This window comes from Brachypodium distachyon, chromosome 2 (assembly GCF_000005505.3).
Source record: "Brachypodium distachyon strain Bd21 chromosome 2, Brachypodium_distachyon_v3.0, whole genome shotgun sequence".
Taxonomy (NCBI): domain Eukaryota; kingdom Viridiplantae; phylum Streptophyta; class Magnoliopsida; order Poales; family Poaceae; genus Brachypodium; species Brachypodium distachyon.
In genome coordinates, this window is record NC_016132.3 from 44,096,377 (window position 1) to 44,120,271 (window position 23,895).

Genomic DNA, 23,895 nt, shown 5'->3' on the forward strand with positions numbered 1-23,895 from the left:
ATCGGGTCATTTTTTTTTCCCCTAAATCTGAAAACTCGCTCGCCCCAGTTTGGTTACCGCTGGAGATGCTCTAATTTTGGCCGCAGATTCGCCGCCACGCTTGCTCCCCCACAGCCGTGCTCTGCCTCCTCAATCCCCGCCGCCACGCTCGCTGGCCGTCGTCCGAGCTGCGTGGAGACTGCAGGGGCGCATGGCACTGCCGACGGTCCCCCGCCCCGCTCGCTGGCCATCGTCCAAACTGTGTGGAAACTGCAGGCCAGCCGTCTCTGTGCCGCTCCGGACTCGCCCCGACTCGATTGTGCTCCATCTCCCACCAAGTACAAAGGGCTTTCTTGCTGTAGCATATGGTCTTTTTAATTTCTTCAACTTGGCAAATCATGTTAACATGGTTAGCTTTCTCTCTCCTTCAGTTCATAGTTGTTTCCCATGCCTTCCCAATGAATTGGAGTAGCACAGTTTGATGAGGACGTGCAACAGCATACTCTGAACCAAATTCCTGGTGTCCTACACGTACACACAATGTTACAAATGGAACTTGAATAATCTGATTACTGAAGTGCTAATAATTGTATTTCTAGGTTAGATTTTCAGGGCTCTATATAGTTAAGGAGTAATAAAAAAACATGAGGTTTCTAATATGTAATTGCAAGGTCACATAATTTCTTGATATGAAGGATGAGTAGTTTGATACTTGATAACAAAATTCAAGCGCACTTCAACAAAGCAGAAGTTAAGTTGACAAGAACATTGACCTGACAATACAAAAATAACAACTCAATATCAAGAGGGAATTCTTACTACCAATTTGGCAGTATTTTTAATTACTGAAATGCAAATTGGGAACTTCAGATTGGTGCTCTTTTTCATCATTGCTGACATGGGAGAGAATATTGAGTCAATCTATATGTTGTAGGAAGCTTCTTATATTTTTATGCTTTACAGGCCTGGAAGTATATAGTGTTGCTATGTTATAACATGAAAGCCCAGCCTTATTCTGCATGCTGCGGGCAATTGTAATTAGCTGATATTTTCTTTTGAGTAAAGGGTTGTTTGCAAAATGCCACGGCGTCCAAGCCAATACACCGCTAAGGGAAAGCAAGGTCCTTACCTCACTCCTTGTACTTATATTCGCATAATTTTTAAAATAAGATAAGATTTCACAGTTTATTTTGAAAACAAAGAAATCGTGTTTGAGTGGCGCGCGCCATAGTTCAACATGCTTGTCCATACGCGAGCCATCCAATACCAGACACTTGACTGATTCTTCCTCGAACGACGTAGATGTACCGAGCCAACTAGCAACATTTCCTACTTGCACATCAATTGCCACATCGGAACAAGGAGAAAGCTCAAAGGGTACTGTTCTTTAATTGTGTATGTTTTGTGCAACATTTTCTTATATTAATTATGTGTATAAACTCACTAATTATCAAATTCGTGGCGCACGGGATTATTCCAGGACGTTCATGGTCAAAAAACTTTTTGTATACTGAAATGAGCTAATCGATTTCTAACATTAGAGTGGCCACCATGCTTGTTTCTTTGTATATATATTTTTTTCTCGGCGATCAACGCATTTTAGCTTTGTGGGTACATTCTAATATTTTTGTGATCAAGAACAGACCAGAATATGTGAGATTCTCATGTGGCCTACTACTTGAATGCAACCAGTTAGCTGCAAAATAATATATCTCAGTAAGAAAACACTAAATCAGCAACTCTCTTATATGCAACATACGGATTGATTTTTCTCACAGTTCCATTAGTTACTATCCAGCTACCGTTGGTTTTTATATTGTCTTCAGTGTATATCTCAGTAAGCAAACACTAAATCAGCAATTCTCTGATGCAACATACGGATTGATTTTTCTCACAGTTCCATTAGTACTATCCAGCGACCGTTGTTTGTGGTGTTGTCTTGAGTGCTCGGTTGTATCAGTCTTTTCTTGGACTTGTAATTATATTCTTTCTATCAATGCATCGAGACGCAAGCTTTGCGTTTTCTCAAAAAAAAAAATTAGTTACTATCCAATTACAAAAGGCAATTTATCTGCAGTTTTCTCAAATAATAAGTACAGATCTCAGTAAACAAACACTAAATCAGCAACTCTCTTATGCAAGATACAAATTGATTTTTCTCACAGTTCCATTAGTTGCTATCCAATTACCAAAGGCAATTTCTCTGCAGTTTTCTCAAATAATAGGTATAGATAGTCCTTCGACTTGCCTAGCAGATAAGTGATAACAAAGCTATTGATGATCGGGTGAGGGCACAAAGGATCAAACAAAGAAGAACAACATGATATACCAGACATACCCAAATCTGTATAGAAATTCATCAAACACTTTATGTACAGTATAGAGTTTGTCCACCAATGATCAGTAGTTAGTATTGTGCTTTTGATTCCCGGAAAACAGTCAAGTAGTAGCACGCACTACTGATAGTTCCTTTAATATAAGTTCAAGATTGAGCAGAATGAGCTATTGGAACATTGTGAGCACAATTTTTATTACCTTTCAAGTTTTCTCTGAAGCCCTGCCATGTAAACACAAAACGTATTTTACTTTTGTCAACAGCGAGTGAACTTTAATTCCACTGGCATGCAGCACTTCATTGATATCTTTTCTCTTTCGACTGAACTGTGAACACTAAAAACCAAACTGAATTCTTCCACGTTTGTTATCAATGAAGGAACCAATCTCACACTTTTATGGTTTTGCTTGAGAAAATGCCCTTTTACCTATCAACTCTATTCTGAATTCCTCCTGCAAAAGTGATTTGAAGTAAAGTATATTTATACCAGCTGTAGCATTACACAAATTCTTTCTTTACCTAAAAGTTGCAGACTGGTAAGCATGTTTCATTGTATTCTTTCTGTCGACGTTTGGTAGTGTCTTTCAGATTCATGTTGTATGAGCCCTTGCACTGGTGGTTCTGGATATTGAAGTCATGCACCAAGGCAATTTGTCTGGAAACTGTGTTGTTGTCTTAATCAAACAAGTTGCTGCTAATGATTAGTACCCCCCAATTAATGCTGATGTCGTAGGGAAAGTGCACTGATGATCTGCGTGCTCAGATAAAGCACAAGTAAGATGATCTTTTTATTAGTTTGGAAGTTTACTATCTACTAGACGTTTCTGTAGGAAAAAGAAAATTGTGTAGTTGAGTTTTCTACTTAATCATGCTGGTTTTTTCATTCATCGAGTGTTATGGAGGTTCCATTTATATATAAAATTACTTGTGATTTACTCTCTCCGTCCCATATTAAGTGACTCAAATTTGCACAAATATGAATGCATGTATGCTTACAAAGCGTCTAGATACATGTAATAGAAAGTCACTTAATATGGGACGGAGGGAGTAGTAGCGTGGTCAATACATGCCCCGTAGCTCCAAAACTTCAGGTTCACATTTCCTATGTTTCAAAAATATTGTTTGTAATTCGCTCGTATATTGAAATGGTAAAAGCAAATTTGTTTTTTGTTTATATTTATGTAACACATCCTATATATCCTATATATAAATCAAGTTTCTATGCTCGCAAGGTCATTTTGTTATTCTCAATCTTCATTCTTCTTACCCTTTTGGGCATGACGGCGATGTGTACTATTTATCATCGTTTTTCAATACTTTAGTATTGCATGTCTTTGTTTACTTTTATCAGTTGGGTATGGGGATGATATGTATTCTGTCACAAAGGCAAAAACACCTTATTTTCAGTATTCAATATTCCCAATATTTGTTCCCTTACAAGTTGACCATCAAGACAATATGTGTTCCGTCGGGCACCTTGCTAGTCCAAAAAAAAAAGTACATGTAGATCAGAGCCGGCATTCCTCTCCCAATTCTGCTATGCTCTTTTGTTCTCTTTCGTGCTGCTCATGTATTGTTGCTATGCAAATTCTGCTAAACAATGTATTATATCGGTTGCTGAAAGAGACTTGGAGAAAACTCTTACAACCCGATTGGCAACCAACGTTTCATTTCATTGAAATGAAATCTAATTTTTGATAGGATTTCATTTGGTTGAATTTGAATTTCTTGTTCAAAAAACATGTTTGTCTACCACATGGATTTGTAGAGTGGGAGACGATTTCATTTGGGGTTAGTTATAGTGCAATTCCATGGAATTTGAGACTGAAATCCTGTGAACAATTGCATGCCAACCAAACAAGTTCGTTTGTAGAACTCAAAATGAATTTCAGAATTTTAGGCCCAAATAATTGGTCCAAACGAGCTGTTATGGAAATTTCCTTTTTTCATGATGTTCGGCCCTCATGGCGCCTGTCTGGAAGTGAACCAATGCAGCTGAGTTGATCCCTTCGGTTATGCTTTTATTCACCAAGCACTGCAAACTCTCGGCAAAGGGGAAATAAATAATATCTCGACAGCTGCCCTGACAATTACTACATGCCAGCTTATCATATAGGAACACATCCTTGAGATTCACTGCTGATTCCATGACACGTCTGACATACCCCACCATGTATCGCATATCAAAGCCAAAGATGACGAGCGTGGAGAGGTTGTGGTGCCGGAAACTGGATGCAGATGGTTCCCACTCTACACCCTTATTCTCACTATACATGAATTCCTTCCTTTCCTCATCCGTTAACATTTCACAGAGGTGGTCCCATACCTGTATGCATTCGGACAACACAAGGTAAATGGGAAAAGGTTATTAATTTCGTAGGCACTTGGATTTGATGCCAACAGCTTGTAAATTTGACATGAAGTTCAGCAGTGGAAAAAAGGGGATGAGCTTAGCGAAAGAACATACAGTCAGGAATAGCTCCTTCAGATTAGGTGCGACTTCAAGAATGAACAATGTCCAGGTGAGATCATAACCTTCAGGAATTTTATCTAGATACAAAAAATTTAGTTGGCTGACTGAACACAGATGCCTGCCTCTTCGTCAGATGTTCTGGCTGAACCCAAATCTGCAAAACCACACCATGAGATGAGCAGAAAAGGCAAACCCACACAGATATATGAGTACTATATATACTCCTTCCGTCCAAGAAACCACAGGTTTTGGGGTTCGGTTTTCAAGGAGGCACAGGTTTTGCGTCTTGCCACAGAAAACCACAGGTCCAGAGTCTAATTGTTTCAGAAAACCCAAATGACCTGGATTAAGCACTTTTGACAGCGAAACTGACAGGTAGGACCCACAGGTAAGTCGCCGCGTCAGACAATCTCTCTTTTCCCCAACCCCCTCATCTTAGTTTGTATTTGCAGTTTGCTCCCAACTCCAAATTAAATAAAAAAAAACAGGAAATTAGCAGCTCGGCGGGGAGCGGCGGCGCGCCGCAGGCGGCGGCTCTGCCTCTATCTGCCCCCGCCCAGCCCAGCCTCCGCCGGCGCCACGCTGGCGCCGCCTCTGCCCCCGCGCCCCTGCCCGGCGCCGCCTCCACCTCCGTCTGCCCCAGCCCCAGTCCCGAGCCGCCTCCTGCCTGCCCCATCCCACCGCCGGCGACCCGCCCCTGCACCGTGCTGCCATCGGATTAATTTTTTTTTAAATGTGATTTGGAGTTGGGTGCAAATACAAACTAAGATGAGGGGGTTGGGGAAAAGAGAGATTGTCTGACGTGGCGACTTACTTGTGGGCCATATCTGTCAGTTTCGCCGTCAAAATGCCTAATCCTAGTCATTTGGGTTTTTTGAAACAATTAGGCTCTGGACCTGTGGTTTTCTGTGGCAAGACGCCAAACCTGTGCCTTCTTGAAAACCGAACCCCAAAACCTGTGGTTTCTTGAAATTTACTCCATATTAAATACTCCCTCCGATCCATATTAATTGTCGAAATATTACATGTATCTAGACGCTTTTTAGGCATAGATGCATCCATATTGGGGCAAATTTGAGACAATTAATATGGATCGGAGGAAGTAACTCAAATTTGCTCAAATATGGATGTATCCATACCTATAAAGCAAGATACATGTAATATTTCGTCACTTAATATAGAACGAAGGGAATATATCAAAATGACCTGTCTTTGACTTACCTTTTCGCATTCAAATCCCAACTTGAGGTCGCGCAAGGAAGTACCAACAAGAAACCTACTTAACTTGACCATCTTGTGCCAGCTAAGGCAAATATTATTGAGGCTTAAGGCCTCTAGCAATGGGACATAACCAATAGATAGTGGATCTTCGTAAGAGATCCAACCATCAAAGGTCATCCGTTTTAGCTTCGGGAGTGACTTGAGCTCAACTCTTTCAAAGGAACAATCAAGAATAGCAAGCTCACAAAGGTGAGCATGTTCAACTTGTAGCACGGTCGGGTTCCCCGAGTCACAATTTAAAAAACGTAGCTTCTTTAGTCGCTTGCAGGTAATGAGGACATTTGAGATGTCCAATTCACTTAAACTCAAATTCATCAGTCGGAGGTGTGTGAGACCACCAAACGCAATTGGACAAGCATCAAAGAACAACCTGAATTGTCTCCCATAGCGGACTAAATCGTCATCATCACAACCAATATCATTCTTCTCTGTCAGAACCGTGAATTCAGCTATGTCAACCTTGTGGGTCAACATGGTGCGGCCAACAGCATTTCCGATGGAAATGGAGTCATCTTCTCTAAGGAAGAAGTCCATACACAAGGAGCTGATGGTCTTTCGGCTTGAATCCCTGCGTGCCAGGATGCTCTTTGTTGCTTCAGCGACGACTGCATTGATCCGAACAATCTCATCAAGGCAGAATGTAGGATTATCTTCAGGTCGAAAGGCGAAAACATCTATCTTAATTCGAGAGAGCATAGCGGGAAGATGCTGCCACCGTCTGGAGAGGACACTGGATCTTGCGGCGTCGCGGATATCGAGTCGGTTAAGGATGTCCACCAAAATATCATCAGGCAAGGTGCTGAGCCTGTCATCTCCAACTATTTTCTTCATTTGTCACGGAAACATACAAGAGTTAGTTTTCTTGTAATTATTACTTTCTAAACGACGTGGCTCTAGCTGTGATAGTTTGAAAGTTACGATTTAAAACATCCTCAAAAGGAATTTGTATACAGCCCCAAAGATACAAATTTGATAGGCTTAATAGGCCTCAAGGATGCAATTTGAATAGTCGCAACTCGCAAGCATATAATTTAACAGTTCCAAAGATATAAAAAGAAGATGCAAATTTGATAAATATTTTTCAACAATTTTGACAACTTTTTTTTAGGGAAAGGAAGAGGAACTCACCACCATGTTGTAAATAGGCTCGGCCCGCGAGGAAGAGCCACGCAGCCGGGCGCCGGAGAAGGCAGGTGGCTGTCGCCGTGGAGCTTTTCTGATGGCCGGCGGGTGGCTTGTCTCCTCTGAATCTGATGGCTTCGACTCTTGGAGGTGACCTCGACAGATATACTGGCTTGGTTTCCGCTTCCGACCGCAGATCCGAGATTGGAAAGGAGACGGATTCGTCGAGGGCAATCGATTTCCTAGTGAAACCGAAACGGAAAGGAACCGACTTCGGTTCCATAACACCAATGTAAATCTATGAACAGTTTCCCCTTCCATCGCCGTCTACCCACCCAGTCCTTCCCCTTCCTCTTCCATGTTTCTCCGATTCTCCCCTCTAGCCGACGGGTCGCTGCTGTTATCCTTGTCTCTTCCGGTAGCCCTTCAGAGATGGCCGGTGACGGCGCCCGCCTCCCCGTCGACCGGCCTCTTCTACAGGTTGAGGTTGGGTCATTGGGACCCTCTCTGTTGCTATTGCTTCAACCAACGATGCCGCAAGTACGAGGAAGAAAACTTGTGATTGGAGATCAGGTTGTTTCCAGGGTTCCAGCGATGGTGTAGACAAGAAGTGGCTCGGAGTTGTGATCCTTTATTTCTTCCAGGTGATTATTCTGTTGATTTCGCAATCAAGTTATGATTCGGTCGATTTTGAAGAATTAGCATGAGCATTTTGTGTTTCTTTATCCGTATGAAGTATGAGAAGGAATTTTGATGTCCCCTCTATATTTGCATTAGAAGCACAAGAAACACTTCCGCAAGGCATCTTTTTTTTTTAGGTAACCACGCATCTATTTGGTTCCATTGAATTTGTGAGAAGATCATCATAATTACTACTCCTTCTGAGACTAAATTCTTGACTCAATTTTGTTCAAATATGGATGTATTCATATCTAAAAAGTGTCTAGATACATGTAATATTTCGACAAGTAATATGGATTGGAGGGAGTAGCAAAGTGGCCATGCGATGACACTGAACAACAAAAGTTAGGGTGACACGCATCAACGTCTCATAGGCCAAGCAGGGGTGACATGTGTCAATATCTGATTGGCCAACATATTAAATTTGAAAGATTATGCAATATGTTTAAAAAAAGTTGAAGCCAATTAGTTATTTAGTACAAAATAATAGTATTTGATCTCAAACCAATTTGCCACTTCATACAAAATATTACATATATCATACATCAAAATAACCCCCAACGCTAAAACACTAAAACATCTGATTGGCCTATAAGCCATGTATCCCAAAATCACAAACATAGATTCCCAAATAATTGTTTGGATGTTTTCCTTCTTACAGCCAACTGTCATCAAATCTAATCAGCTCCCTTCTCTTCTGAAGCTCTTCCAAGTCATCATGCAAATAAGAAATTGATACAAAGCAACAAAGTGCAGACACATATATTATTATCATGTAAAAAAAACAACTTGAGCCTTCTATCTTGTTAAAACTGAATTCATTATCTGAATACTACTAACTACTACTCCCTCAGTTTCATATTAACTAGATGATGCCCCGCACATTGTTGCGGAAATGTTTAGGTAACATACAAAGTGAAATTAAGTAGCAACGAAAGAGTATCCAAAAGTTGAAAACATATAATGAAATTTTACGATATATTCTTTACTTAGTGGAGATAACTTGATGAAAAATAGCATGCTTGCATGCATGTGTAAAAAACATAAGTTTCTTACTAAATATGTGTGAACAAATTAATGATGTGATGATGTGACATGCTCACATGTTGAGAAAAATCAAGTAGTGGGGTGCTCCTACTTAGATATAGAAGATTGGCACGGATTTAATACAAGTTTTACTAAATCCTCAAAACAGTGAATATGTATATGAAGCTCTATGCTATAGCTTCTTACAATGACAAAATAAAGATTCATACAGTTTGCACACAAAAGATATTTATAAGATCTATGGGCACGAAACAAGACTCTTTTTTCCTGGATACACAACTGATAGTTACGGTCTGAGAAGCTAGAACATCCCAAAGGCATCCTGAATTACTATTTATATCCCTTAAAATTTTGAAGGAACCATTAATACACATAAACAGAATTTAAAGAACTTGGGGTTGTATTGCCTATAAAAATTTCCAGCGGATGCCTCTATCTTCTCTGATCTCAATAAAGCAATGATTAGATTAGAATCAGCAAACTTTATTATCAGGTGTATTTTAGAATGATTAGATGATTCATGCACTTGATCTTACTGCCACAGAAAGTTTTAGACAAGTAGTCAAAAAATACTGGCTTTAGCATTAGAAAAAAAAAATGACCCGAGGCTTTAGCATTAGCAGGAGCAGCGGCCTTAAAGTGAAGAACTCTACAATGATTCAACAACAGGAACATTTACGTGCTGTCGTCATACCATGGGTTACTTGTAAAAAAAATTGTCGATTAACCAGCTGAGGATTTAACCAGTGACAATAAAATCTACAATGTGTGTCTGGGTGCCCCCAATCTAACAATAGAGCTTCAAGTCATGTGTTTTAAGATAACTTGTATGTACGGTTAGTTGAATGGTAGTACATTTTCTTAACCATTGCTTCATCTGACATTGATCAGTGTCTCTAAAACAGATGTTTAGTAAGAGCTTCTGTTCGCGAGCATTTGGAAGATCTAAAATTGGCCATACATGATAGATCGTTCTTATTCAGTTCGTGCATATTAGTGCTATACAGTTGTATACTACTTCATGGAGTATAAGTCAAGTAAGCTTAATTAATGTTCACAAGTGTAGATCAATGAATGTCGTAGTTAATATTGACAGAGGTCTCTAGCTTGTTAGGGGCTCTAGTAGAACCCAATGGTTGTGGGCTCAACTCCTCTGGTAGCTAATTTGTAGGCCCCCCGTGGGTCTTGTGTTTTTATCTTTTAATACTAACGGATGATTGAAGCTTGATAATTTGAATAAATAGAATAAAATGAGATAATTGCTTACGGAAACCATTGAAGCGCAGACTCGCCTCACGCTGGCACAGAAGGATGAGTTTGACGATGCGAATCATTCCACGCCGCGCTGGCTCACAAGATACACCAACTGGGTCGAAATGCAAAAAAGCCAAAGCGAGTCGTCTAAGATGCTGTATAGGAATTGTTAGTTAGCGTGGGGGACCCACATGTCAGAACTTATCCGTTGGCGCGGGTCCCACCTGTCAGTACTTGCCCTTCTTCAGGTGGGCCCTAACTGTCATACTTTGACCGTTAATTGTGGGGTCTACGTGGGAGGAAAAAAATTAGAACCTTGAAAAATAAAAGGGGGCGTCCCCCGTCCCTCTCATGTCGGCCTGTTCCCCATTTCCATCCAGACAACGGCGGAGAGCGGCGCCGCCATCTCACCGGCAGGCCCCCACCCCCCGCTGCTGCGCCGGCCCGCGTCCCCAGCTGGCTCCTGCTGCCCCGCGTAGAGACTGCCCCGCCGCTGCGCAGTCCCGCGTCTCGTCTCGGCCCGTTCCCCATTTCCATCCAGACAGCGGCGCCGCCATCTCACCGGCAGGCCCCCACCCCCCGCTGCTACGCCGGCCCGCGTCTCCAGCTCGGCTACTGCTGCCCCGCGTCTCCAGCTCGGCTACTGCGCAGTCCCGCGTCTCCACTCCAGGCCGGCCGTCCGCATCTGCGTTTCGCCGGCCCCGGTTCTTCCCCAGGTTGGCACCGCCGTGCGCAGCTAGACCTAGCCGTGATTCGCCGTCCAGCTTTCGTGAAGAAGATGACTCAGTCGTTCTCGTCGTCCCGCAGCAGCGTGTGGCCGAGGTATGGGGTAGTTCCCCTCACCCGGTGCCCCGATTGCCCACGGGTCGAACCCCTCGTCCGCCTGACGTGCAAGAAATTGGACACGGAAAATTTCGGCTGCGAATTCGTCAAGTGTGAGAGCTGGCCACAGCCTGGAAAGGTAATTGCTTGTTGATTTGGCATTCAATTTTGATTCAATTAGGAATTTAAGAATTTTAGGTTGTGGTTAATTGGGGCCGAAATTGACAAAATTGATGTGGACTTTTATGTTGTTGTAGCTACTGAGGCAATGCACCTTCTTCATGTGGATGGATTCGTACGTGGAAAAGCTTCAATTGGAGGGGAAGTTGCAAGGGAGGGAAGAGGAGACACCGAGGGCAGACCTGAGGGCAGTGAGAAGGCAGCATTGCTGTTTTTGAAGGAGATGACTAGCATGAATGAGAAGCTTAGCAAGATTGTGGAGTTGAGGAAAGAAGAACTTCAAGTGGCCAAATTGTTTTATGCTTGTATTGTGATGTTGGGTTTGATTTTAGTGGGGTTTTGATTTTAGTTGCAGCAGGGGACAAGGTGGGCTTTGCTGTTGCTTGGTGTTGCTGCTGTGAGGGCAATGGCAAGAAGATGTTGTTCAATGGTTTATTGTAGTATTTGAGAATAAGAACTAGATCCATGTAACAGAATGGTGTAATGCAGTACTTAATGTCGGTTACATAATTCTGGAGTTCTAATAGTAGAGTCGTTTGATTTGCAGCCCCCATTTCACTGCCCATTTCACTGCGTGAAATTAACAAAAGGCTCAAACCAAACGTAATAAACGGGCTTAACCACAACATCTAGGAGGATAACTAGTCCCCTAACTACAACATCTCCAAAAGGTGGGACGCTTGCATATATAAGATCCCTACTTCTCTCTGGCTACCATCTCCAAGCTTCTCGCTGCTCATGCTCTGTTTTAGAAGATGAATTGGCACACGAGAGCAACCAAGCAAATCGCAGCGACGACCATCACAGAAGCGGTGCACCAATCTAGGCTGCTGCCCATCACCGCCAACCGCAGCTCATAACGACTAGTGACGCCAAGCACGACGAGGCCTTCGTCTTCAGCCCGGATTGCACCTCGTGGTCCTGCTTCTCCACCTCCGGCATGATGTTGCACTCCATCACCTTTAGAAAGCCAATGGAATCGAGGCATACGCCAGCGCACAAAAGAGCCAACGAGACACAATGCGAAGGCACCAAATGCTGCAATGGGGGCGATTGCCGTCTGGATACGGGTGCCTGAGCCATCAATGGCGGCGACGAAGTGGATTTTGTATCCTGCCACATCAGCTAGAAGCACCATGGCCGTGGAGCCATGCCGAGCTTGGCCACCCGCTTGCGGCCTGTGGCCGACGAGCTGGGCACTCGCTTGCGGCCCGTGACCCACGAGCTGGCCAGGAGCAAGCGGCTCGACGAGGGGGAGCTGGCCAGCAGCTTGGGGCGCCTGTGGCCTGTGGACGACGCTGGTGGGGCCTGCTGCTCCGATGAGTGGCCCGAGCGGGCCGTGGCCGATGAGGCCGGACACAACCCGTGCAAGGCCGGCACAGGCAGCCCACAAACCGGCGAGCGCTGCACCGACAGCAGCTACGCGCGGGACGGGGACGGTCGGATCCGGATTAAAAGCAGCCACTGTCGCCGCCGCCGGCGCAGTTGCCGCCGTCGGAGCTAGGTCACGATGAGGAAGAACCGGGGCTGGTTCATCCCCAATGTGGAGCAGCCGAAATGCGGCAGCGAGCTCATCCCCCTCCGGCATTGCCTCCTTCGAGCTTAGGACAACAAAGGGGAAGGGATTTTGATGGCTAGGGATTTGAGCTTGGGAGGAATGGGGATTTCGGTTGGAGGAGAGAAGGAAGAAGGAGCCTTAGTGGAGAAGGAAAAGAGAAGGAGTGAGGAGAGAGGGGAGTGAGTGAGAACGGGGAAGTGGCTCGAGAGAACCCCATGGGAGATTGTTGATCGCGGGAAGAAGATAGTGCTGCCTGTGAATTTGCAAATCAGAAGTGGTTTAATCTGTACGTTTTGCTGGTTAGGGGTTAGTAGGGAACCATAGTAAAAAAAAAGTGGCCCCTTTAACAACTAGGGCTGTGGAGAGTCGAACGCGGGTTGCATGGCTTGAAGCATGTTTCTCTGGCCAGTGGGGTAATGAAGAGATACTGATCAGCTTTTGGGCAAAACTCTAATGAGCAAGCCAGCGTACAAGGACAGATAAATATTTCTGCAGAATTTGTATTTGGGGCAGACTATGTACCATTTGTATGATATTTGGAGTCTAAATTTTTTTGCAACAATATAAGTGTCACCTACATCGTGTGTACAAATTTCAGAATTTCTGGAGGTAGAATACTATATTTCGTACATTACTTGAATTATTGATGATTTTCTTTGGAAATTCAAAACGGAGCGATAGAGAACTCAAATGAACTTTTCCTTTGGTATGGAAGTTTCATAAGATCCTCCCACTACTGATAGAAGTTTGAAACATGACAATATTAATGATGTGACACGAGTAATGCATGTTTTTTGGACTTTTAAGGGATTTTGAAGATGGGAAATATAAAAATAAAGGAAATATTAATCAGAAAAATCTGAAAACTTGCAAGTGTTCTTTATTTGTCATGTTGAGATCACATAAAAAAATTCAGATGATTTTGAATAATTATGATCATAAGTTGTGTCGAAACTAGCACATCCCACTGACATGTTTTTGAATCACTCACTCTAATGTTCTAGATTCTGTCGCATTTTTATATTTCACTTAGAAGCACTTGTCAAAATCACTTCAAATTTGGACCAGTATCTACTATTGGATAGTATCCCAGCATGAAAGATTAAAATTTCAGTTTGTGGTTAAATTTGATTTTTTTAAATTTTGAAAATCATTTAAAAATCACCATACTTGTAAAAAGACACCTAAATTTTTGATGAAATGTTATGAAATTTGGCATGGAGGAGGTTAAAGTATGTACTGAATTAATTGTGGAATGACAAAATAAATTCGGTATGCAAAAAGGCCTGACATTTGAAATTGGTCAAATAAATTTGAAAACTATTTGAAATTCTAGTTGCTCAGAATGAATTCAATTTTGGCAGATGTGTACAACTTAGTAAGGAGATGACATGTTGACGTACAAATTTCAATTTCCATGTAGCAGTGTGGCTTTAAGAGTCGTCTAAGATACTGTTATTCAAATTTAAACCGTGAATTTGAGCAAGTTAACTTTGTCAAAATGATTTGAAATTTTGGCTGTGCCAATAACGTTGCAAGGATGTTCCATTTTGCAATCACTTTCCAATTTAAAGCAAGTCTATTTTTCGATGATGCTTACAAAATGGACCATTTTGGCTATCTAAGACCCACTTTTGGAGCACATTTCCAGCACCCTATGCCTGTGCTCAAGGGAGTGCCTGGAACCCACTTTCGAAGTGAGAAAACAACCCAACATAATCTGATTAACACATAATATGAATGGTTCTCAATACAACTTGGTAGTATGAATGGTTCTCAATACAATTGATTAACACTAATCCTCACTAATGAACAGTAATACACATAATCTGATTAACACAGAATCTGGCACACAAATGTTTCTCAATACAAATGAAACTCACACAAATGAGCTCACACATAATCCTCAACACAAATGTTTCTCAATACAAATGACAGAGAAATGTTTGTCAACACAAATGAGCTCACACAGCTCTCCCATACAAAGCAGATACAGAACACTCTTTTTTCAGCACCTTCTTTCCTCCTCTCTTCCTTTTTTTGCGATACTCCTTTACCAGCACACCAATTGGGACATTCTTTTTGTCTTCATCAATCACTAAATCTTCATAATGGTCACAATCTTCAGAATTGTCAGTACCTTCAACAATCAGATCATCGTCTTTAGCATTTTCACTATGTTCAGAACCTTCAACAACTTCAGCTGGCCAATCATCAACTTCTGCATTTTCACAATGAGTTTGCCAATCACCTTCAGGTGGCCAATCATATCCATTATCATTTGGCAACGGTTCCCAATTTGCTTCAGCAGCTTCAGCTGGCAACTGTTCTACAACAGCAGGTTCAGGTGGCACTTGTTCCGCAACAGCTTCAGCTGGCACCTGTTTTGCAATATCTTCAGCCGGCCCTTGTTCTTCAACACCATTTTCAGTTGGCAGTTGTTCTTGAACAACAGATTTCGGTCTTCCACGACCCCTGCAAAAAGAAATGTCAAAATCACAAGCATTATGATTGCAAAGTCAAATGGGCAAAATTCTTACCTTTTAGGTTTCAGTGGAGTTAGGGCGCAGAAAATGGAACCAGCACGATGACCAGGTTCTAGACATGCAGTGCATTTTTCAAGGTGAGGGGCATCTTCAGGAAATTCTTCAGATCCTGCTCCGGTCTTGTTTTTACCACGACCCCTGGAACAAAGAAGAAGGTAATGTTAAAATCTCAAGCATTATGATACAAAGTCAAAACTGCAAAATTCTTACCTTGATGGTTTAGGAACATTGAAAACGCAGAAAGGCGAATTAGCACGATGTCCGATTTCTAAACATCTGGTGCATCTGTGTTTGATGCCTATGCCTGCTTTTGTTTTCAGTTTCTCTTGCTCTTTCTTTTTCTCTTTCTCAATATCTTTCTCTATCTCCTCATCTGTTAATTCCCCTTTGTTCCCTTTCATTTGACCTTTTGTTCCTTTTTTACCACCACGATCAAAGAAACTTTTGAAACGTTTCTGTTTAGGCCTACCTGGTTTTCTAGTTAAGTCTGGGGCATGCATGTCAACTCCTAGTGGAACTTCAGGCCATTGTGATTGGTCTGTAAATGGCTCAATAATTCCTGCATATGCTGCTCTAAACATGGCCACCGAGTAATATTCATGCAGATATTCCCCCATCATCAAGTGCTCTCTCTGTGACAACACTACTATAGCATGCTCACAAGGTTTGCCTATTGCTTGCCACTCAAGACAGGAGCATTCATGTAAATGAAGCTTCACCACATGCCTCCTCATGTTCCTTTTGTTCATAACCTCAGCAGAGTTACTTGAGGCATTCACAACAGTGTAGTGCATGAGTCCTCTACTCTTGTATACAAGCTGTTGAACCACTGTTGGTAGTTTGTCTTGATGCAATTTCTCACCTAGTTGTCTTTTGATATTGAATAGATTCATTAATCTTATCTTGATGTTGTCAATGAGCTCATGAACAGACAGGCCCTTCAGATCTCTTATCCAACTGTTAAAACTTTCTGCCAAGTGGTTATTGATATGATCAACTTTGATATCCGTATTAAAGCCACTTCTGTACCATAACAAAGAATGGTAGGTTTTCAGATATACACCAAATTCTGGACAACCCCCCTCAGAAATTGACAACATCTTATCCATATGGTACTTGTAAGTGTCCTGCTCGTAGGCTCTTGCTGCTGGCCACATTCTTCCAAAAACTTTTCCTTGAAACTTTTTAACCAAATTCAGCCACAAATGGCCAAAGCACTCCCTCTGCTCTGCATGTGGAAACACATTTTTTACTACATTCTCAAGACCCTTACAAGCATCAGTGCATATGGCTAAGGGATTCATGTGTCCTAGTGCCCTTTTCAACTGAAGCATGAACCAAGTCCAATCAGCCTCTGTCTCTGACTGAAACAAGCCTACAGCAACTGGAAACATCCAATTGTTGCCATCTAGGGCAATGGCCGCAGCCAACTGCTCATTCCATTTCCCATTCAACGCAGTGGAGTCTATGCTCAAGTAGGGACGGCACCCTGGTTTAAAACCATCCATGCAAGGCTTCATTGCCATAAAGAACCTAGAAAAAAATACCCTACCATCATCTTTTGTATAGGTATCTATCTCAACTACGCTGCCTGGTGACCTCACTTCCATTTCGGCTCTAAAGTTGTACAACATTCTGAATGTATTGCCCCAGTCACCATACAGATCCTTCAGAGCAATTTGCTTCCCTTTCCACACAGTGTTGTAGCTAATAGTGCACTTGTAATCCCTTTCCAAGTCATCTTGAAGTTGTTTTGCAGTTGTGCTTGGTTTTTTGGTCAGAATGGGCTTCACCTTTTCTACAACCTAGGCTATGTTCGTGATTCTCCTCCCGGATGTCATACATGTGTGGTCATGTGGCATCCGATTGACCCTTATGAACCTCCCGTTAGGTTGCCTTCTCGCAGACATATACCATCGACAAGGCTTCATATCCCCATCCTTACCCTTACATTTAGCTGTGAACCTGTTCTTGTCAGTCCATGCTGTCCTCCCTTGAAACTCTTTCTTCACAGCATATGACCTGGAAGCCATCTTCAATTCCTCCATACTAGACCAAAACGTCCCAACTGATATATCAGGATCATCCTTGTCATGAACCGTGCGCATCTCTTCTTCATTTCTGTCATCTACTTCTTCTCCTCCTTGTGCAAAGAGGAGCTCAACTTCATCTTCGTAATCATCACCATGTTGATCCAGGGGCACACCCTGCTCAGGAGGGGGCGGCAGAAACGTCCTTTTATCATTAGGCAATCGACTTCCAAGAAGTTTGGCCAATTTTTCCTCGCTGACAATTTGCAGAGCAATATCTGTTGGCAGATCAATATCTACTTTATTCCAATCAACAGATGGTCCTTCTCCCTGCCCCGACCCCAAATCTTCTGGCGGATTAAGACTGTTCGGACCGAAATCTCGCACATTCCGCACGGGCTCGCTGTCTGCAAGGAATGCTGCGTCGTTCATGGCTTCTGCAGCTTGCGACCGAACTAATCCTACAGGTGAGTCTTCCCTCCCATCAATTATGTCCGCATAAATTGTTATCTCAGGATCCCCTGTCCTTCTCCGACCGTGTACGATTGCTTCAAAAAGCTGCGCAGCTGTCGTGATTCGCCGGTAGTTCCCCCTCCCCACATAGCTACCTAATTCCAGCTCTTGGCTTGAACCCCATACCACCATCTTACCCAACTCCCCTATGAAATCTACAACACTGATGCCATCCGCCTTGATTCTCCCCGTTTCTATGGCATTCCTATTAATCACCTTAACACTGTCGTCGTCTAACTTCCCAATGCAAGGACGAAACTTCACTCTAACACGTTCCTTTCCGTCCATGGGTTCTTCATTTCTACAGGCCACGGAACCAAATCAATTTTCTCCCCCCGCAAGCAATTGACCGACAGATATCAAATCGGCTAGAATTGAAGGAAATTGCTGTTTCAGAGAAAGAATACTTACTCATTACGAGCCCGTTCGGGTGATTCCATGTCTCAAATCAAGCCCGCCCAACCCACAACCCCCCGCCCCACAAACCCTAGAAAAGGGGAACGAAAGAAATCAGCGCCATTGGACTCGAATCAAGCAAAACAAGATGAAATTGAGCATGGTTGTGGGTTCGGGTACCTGATTTGATCTTGCCCAAGGCAATGCCGCTCCCAAATGGACCGCCGCCGGCGTCTTCCAGAACAACTGCGCCGCCGCCTGTTGGAGTCGGGGGCAATGGGTCTCAGGTCGGGCACGAGCTCAGAGACGAGGAAAATGGCAGATGGCAACTAGTGCTGGGCCCGCATGTCTGCATATGCCGCGTGGCAAGTTGCCGTGGGACCCACTGATCTACTTAGAACTGTCCGGTTGATGATGATGCTAAAACTTGCCACGCAAAATTTTGCATTTAGCCCCCTAGGTTTACTAAAAACGAGCCCAACGGTTTCATTCCTGCAATGAAGAAGAAAGCGCCTTTCTTTCTCTGTCTGCCATCTTCAATGGTTTAGAAAAGCGATTGCCCCGAATAAAATCATGCTACCCCACCTGCAAAACTTGTAGCTCAACAACCAATGCTGCAATATACTCCATAAAGTTAGTCTTAACAAGAACACTTGACATAAACTTGGGTGGTACAGCAAGTTCCACTTTCATTGGGTCAAACAGATCATCCACTATTTTTTGCAGCATGCATATTTCGATGGAGTATACCTGATAACTCGAGCTGCTGAGCTGAATTTGAGTTGCATCAGTTTGAGGCTTTTCTAGTACTCTAAATGGACCATAACCCGCATCACGTTAACCAGAACCATTCAAACATCAAGAGTCGTCCAGCACTTAGTATCTACTATATCACATTTACAGTAATTCAGCATGGCGCCATCAACATCCGTTTGTATGAGTCAGATGCAAGCGCAAGCATAGTTTGATCGCAATCAACGAAGATCTTTGTATGGAAGTTATCTCAGCCTCGAGTGTTCCATGTAACATAGCAGAAAACATGTCCAACAAAAAAGACGAATCAGTAAATGTACCCAATGTTCATAATGTATCAGGCATGAATAGAGGTAAGCAAAAAATACCTTCAGTGCTTAACCATGGGTCAAATACAGAAGAGCATCATCCTTCGACATGTACAACTGGTACACCATACTCATATCCATAGCTAGTGGACATAAGATTAGCCAAATTAAGAGCAGACGAAAATGTAACAGTCCAAAATAATGTTTTGAAGAGGCGAAGGAATGTATTACCTGCATCAGGTACAACCCTCCGACACCCCACAGTGACAGTGAGGTTGAGCGGGTAGTCCTCACGTCGCCCAACTCTAACGCAGACCTCACGCACGAAAGTTCCAAAAAGCTTCTGCCCACATACCTGCAACCACCTATACATAGTAGTACCTTATATGTTAACCTTCATCCTCGTATCAATATGCGGCAATCTGTGAATGCAGAAGTGGTCTACTTGCGGGCTTGTAGTCCCAAGCTCGAGATCAACTAAAACTACTGGCACGAGCTCCCTCATATTGCTTGGGACTGCATTAATTTAAATACTCAAAGTAAGTACAATGAGTGCAACTGCAGTTCTCATAAGATGAAATGGAACATTATACTGTAACTAGTTCAACATTTACTTTTACAGTGAATTGTGGTATTATTAGACAATTTTTTTATTGCAGTTTATGAGGAAACAAAGCAGAATGGAGTTGTATTATTCCTACAGCTGGAAATTTAAATGGCATAACAATCATTTTATTCTCAGAAGTGCCAAGGCTAATACCCTCCTGTCTTGGAGAAGGACATGCAGCTCTCTGACCCATAGACCAAGCAGCTGAAGCTGTTGAACCAGTACCACCACGCCCATGGCGCATACGCTTGGTCTTCCCCATGTCTGAAAATATAGTTTATTAATCAGTCAAGGTTTACACAGTTTCAATAGAAGTGGTACAAAAATTTAGACCAAGACACAATATTACTGTAATATAATGCTAGTGTAGATCTTGATCACAGGCTGCATTTATCTGAGAAGACAAAAGAACAGAAACGTAGCACCAGTTCTGTTGTGTTGGCAGGTTAAGCATTCTGCTGCACAAATCATTATATCTCGCTACTGAAAATTCTTTCATAACCATCGTCATATACCAGATTTGAGTCATTTTGTTCATGCCTATGAGACGAACCTGTAGAACTGAACTAGTTCAGTTCCCATATCCAAATTTGCTTTCTGTACATTCGAGAGGCCGAATTGTAAGTCGATGAACCTACAGCTCTAACATCACATGCATACCGAGCCCCAAATGCAAAACCAGAATACCTCCTAAATATAATATGCAATAGAATTGGCAACAAATATCTGGGGAATTGGCATCGGGGATGTGGGAAGCGTCCGTACGTACCTCTCACCGGGACCGAGACAAGACGGACGATGGGTCGAGGACCGTGGCCGCCCGCCCGCGTCCGAGAAACTGATGCAGCGATCGCGACCGAATGCAGGTTCAGAAACGATGAAATGAAACCCCCCGCGAAGAAATTTGGAGAGGATGGAGGCAGTTACCCGTACCTTGGAAACAGAGAACGAAGGCGACGATGCCGATGCCCCCGCGCCTTCTCCTTCCTTGTGCTGAGGCGAGCTTCTCCGCTTCGTTCCTCCTTCCTTGTGCTGAGGCGAGCTTCTCCTTCGTTCCAATCCGAAATTCGTAGCAGCTGATTGGAGAAGAGAAGCGAATAAACCTCGGAGCAGGCGGAGGAGGAATGCAGGAAGAAGGAAGTGCGGGGAAGAGGAGGAGGGGAGGACGCCGACCTGGATTCTCCGCAGAGATCGTCCTTTCGCGGAGGAGAGATTAGGCGCTCTGCTCTTCTTAGATGATCAGCTGAGTTGTGGCTTCGGCAACGGTTCCTCCTCCGGGGGGTTTAAATGGCATTGGGGTTCAGCCGGCGAACGCATTCCCTCCCAGTACCGAATGGCATTGCGCTCCGGTGCAGCCGCCGAACCAAAAGCCCGCCACGATGCGCTGGGACCGGCGCGTCAGGCATCGGGCTCGTGGTCGCGTCACGCACACGCAACGGGCGAGTGTGCCAGCTGCTACAGTGCCTACAGACCGCCGTGCCGGAACCCGGAACGACACCCAGGTCCGAGCGGAGCCGCGCTGCAGCGACGTGCAGCCTGGCTGTCGGGCTCGCCAGAGTGGTGCACCGGACCCCACGACGGGCTCGTCTCGAGCCGAACCGGTACTTTCCAGGGTACGGGTCCGACCGCGGGCCGGGCGGACCATCCCGAGTCCTGAATGCACCGCCGCGTTCGCCGTGTCAAATGCAACCCAGATGGAAAATTACAGAGTTAGATCCAGAAAGAACCAAGGGCGCAGAGAGACCTAGATCGGTTTCGACGATAACTCGATAACGAGCGACTCCATCGGAGCCAAGGGGAGGGTTTGCGCCTGCGCCGCCCTTGCGCTCAGATCCGCCCGATCCAGGGAATTCGAAAGAAATCCCTTCCGATCTGAGAGCACTGAGAGGAACCAGAGCGCATCCAAGCAAAGCTTTTCATGGGTGAACCACCCGACCGGAGGGGAGGCCGGCCAGCCATGGCCTTCCCTGTCCTTGGTGTTCATCTTGTTCTTGCGAAACAAAGGAGGAGGATTTGGAAAACGATGACGGGAAGGGAACGGCCCGGTTACTTATACACAAGACGTGCGGTGCAGGACCCATCAGTTCGCCACGTGTTAGACCCTGATTCGTTGGCGTCCATGTACTCGCTCATTCCCATATTATTAAGTGACGGTATCTAATTTTTTTTTTATGCTGGTCGAGTAACTTAGAATAGTAACATACACATATGTTACTACTCCATCCATTAAGGAAATTACACTGCAGGTTCATGAACTTGGCAGTGATGTTCATTTTCATCCATTAACTTGAAAACTGTTCAAATGACTCATTAAATTTAGCAGCTTTGTTCATTTAGTCCAAATGGCTAAAAGTAGGTAAAATTCGGCCAAGCGTGGACCTGGCCGTCGTGTGAGGGGGCTTTTCACAATTTTTTGGTTATGGATCTTTTCTGTTTAACCCCCTCGAATCTCCAGAATGGGGAGACGCTCACCTCGCCGGTGAACCCACTTCGGCCGGCATACGCGGCGTCCACGCGAATGGCTCCGCCGATGGGTTCGGCGATGGCTACTCGAACGGCCAGATCCACGTCACATGCCATCATGACCGAATTTCGCCCGAATCTGGCCATTTGAACTAAAATGAGCAAAGCTGTCAAGTTTAGTGAGTCATTTGAGGAGTTTTCAAGTTAATGGATGAAACTGAACATCGCTGCCAAGTTCATGTACCCGCAATGTAATTTCCTCCCATCCGTTTCATAAAGATTGGCGTGGTTTTGAACTGGTTCTAGTTCAAAACCGTGCAAATCTTTATGAAACGGAGGGAGTACCTCCATAGTGGTTAGTAACTTATTTACAGTGTCATGCATTGTGTCATTTATTATGGTGTAGACTCATCTTGTCTTGATTTGTGTGATATTATGGTAACATATCTAAGTTACCACCTCCATCTTTTTTTTCATCTATTACTATGGCATGTCATCAAAATGACTAGTTGGCATTTATGTTACTACCTAAGTTACTCCCACTATGAGTAGCCTTAGGTATATATACATCTATATTTACGAAAATTTGAGTCGAAGGGAGTAGAAATAACAGCGCCGGCTGATGGGTGGACGGTTGGACCCCTTTTCACGGCAACCAATTCTAAGATGGAGAATTGGGAGCGAACCAGTAGGCGTGCACGATCCACGGAGCGCTGGCAAGGCTGAGACACTGCCATGTCTGGCCGACACGCTTTCAGGCCCGCAACACAGAGTAACCAGTCAGCTGCGTGTCGATCGGGATTCTCCTATTTTCCTAACCGACTACCGAATCGATCATTTTTTAATGGATGGATTAAAATGCGATCTGCTGGTAATTAGGAGAATAAAATACACTGGCGGTCTTGCTATTATTGATGAGGTGTCAATTTTAGTTCTAAAATTACTAAACTCCATATTTAGATCCCAATATTTGTTCAAAATTTAGGATAGCAAATGGACAGGAAAATGCAATATCCAGGTTTGTAGATCGAAGGGTTCTTGAGCTGGTCATCACGTCTCCATGCTCGCACAACTTTTGTTGTCGTGGAATAATAGCAACCCGTTTGACCGCCTCCTAAGAATGGCGTCAAAGAACTCTAGCAGTAGCAGACTCCCAATAGTGTCAGCCCGTAAAATGGTTTAGAGTGTAGCCATTTCTTTAACTACCTGATTCTCCGCGTGTTGTCACAGAAAATTCTATATGCATGTCTAGATATGATTTTAGAAACAAATGATAATAATATGATTTAATGTAAAAGAAATATAAATATTGTAGGACAAAACGACTTTATCATTCATAACACCTAGCAACAAAACAATAAGTGTAGTTTCAATGTAAGAACGTTAACAATTTCAAAGAAACCGAAAAGTGAAGCTTCCTGAACCTGAATTCTTAAAACAATTGTCATACATATCTTTAAAATATGTGTGTTTCGTAAAACATTTATATGCAACGTGGAGATGAAAAATCCTAGGCTTCAAAATATTAAATTCGAATTGAGCGTCAA

The 23,895-nt window shown here is 43.5% G+C and overlaps 1 protein-coding gene, 1 long non-coding RNA gene and 1 pseudogene across 3 annotated transcripts; 1 reads left to right on the forward strand and 2 right to left on the reverse strand.

Annotated features, from left to right (window-relative positions):
- Positions 1-4,241: 4,241 nt before the first annotated feature.
- On the reverse strand, positions 4,242-7,331 carry LOC100833694 (annotated as a pseudogene).
- A 265-nt stretch (positions 7,332-7,596) lies between these two features.
- On the forward strand, positions 7,597-11,698 carry LOC112270959. The gene is made up of 2 exons (XR_002963660.1): positions 7,597-7,834; positions 11,252-11,698. It is a non-coding gene; the product is annotated as an uncharacterized LOC112270959 (long non-coding RNA).
- A 2,795-nt stretch (positions 11,699-14,493) lies between these two features.
- Positions 14,494-21,898, reverse strand: LOC100834006. 2 transcript variants are annotated; one of them, XM_024458237.1, is made up of 14 exons: positions 21,630-21,898; positions 21,059-21,538; positions 20,819-20,961; positions 20,655-20,723; positions 20,039-20,149; positions 19,724-19,794; positions 19,510-19,643; positions 19,339-19,421; positions 18,968-19,225; positions 18,398-18,802; positions 18,233-18,308; positions 15,489-18,122; positions 15,273-15,416; positions 14,494-15,207 (listed from the first exon to the last, which is right to left on the reverse strand). In XM_024458237.1, the coding sequence occupies exons 12-14, from the start codon at positions 16,910-16,912 to the stop codon at positions 14,697-14,699; spliced, it is 2,079 nt and encodes a 692-aa protein (XP_024314005.1). In that variant the 5' UTR covers positions 16,913-18,122; positions 18,233-18,308; positions 18,398-18,802; positions 18,968-19,225; positions 19,339-19,421; positions 19,510-19,643; positions 19,724-19,794; positions 20,039-20,149; positions 20,655-20,723; positions 20,819-20,961; positions 21,059-21,538; positions 21,630-21,898; the 3' UTR covers positions 14,494-14,696. The 2 variants fall into 2 exon arrangements, 1 of the variants encoding a protein (XP_024314005.1); XR_002962803.1 differs by lacking the exons at positions 14,494-15,207; positions 15,489-18,122 and having other exon boundaries at positions 15,277-15,416; positions 18,968-19,421.
- Between the last annotated feature and the right edge of the window lie 1,997 nt (positions 21,899-23,895).

Bases quoted from the DNA above. Each gene is read 5' to 3' on its own strand.
- LOC100834006 (XM_024458237.1), bottom strand. From the start codon at position 16,912: ATGTTGTACAACTTTAGAGCCGAAATGGAAGTGAGGTCACCAGGCAGC. The intron at 15,417-15,488 runs GTAAGAATTTTG...TCTTTGTTCCAG, and splicing joins AATGTTCCTAAACCATCAAG to GGGTCGTGGTAAAAACAAGA. The intron at 15,208-15,272 runs GTAAGAATTTTG...TTCTTTTTGCAG, and splicing joins ACTCCACTGAAACCTAAAAG to GGGTCGTGGAAGACCGAAAT.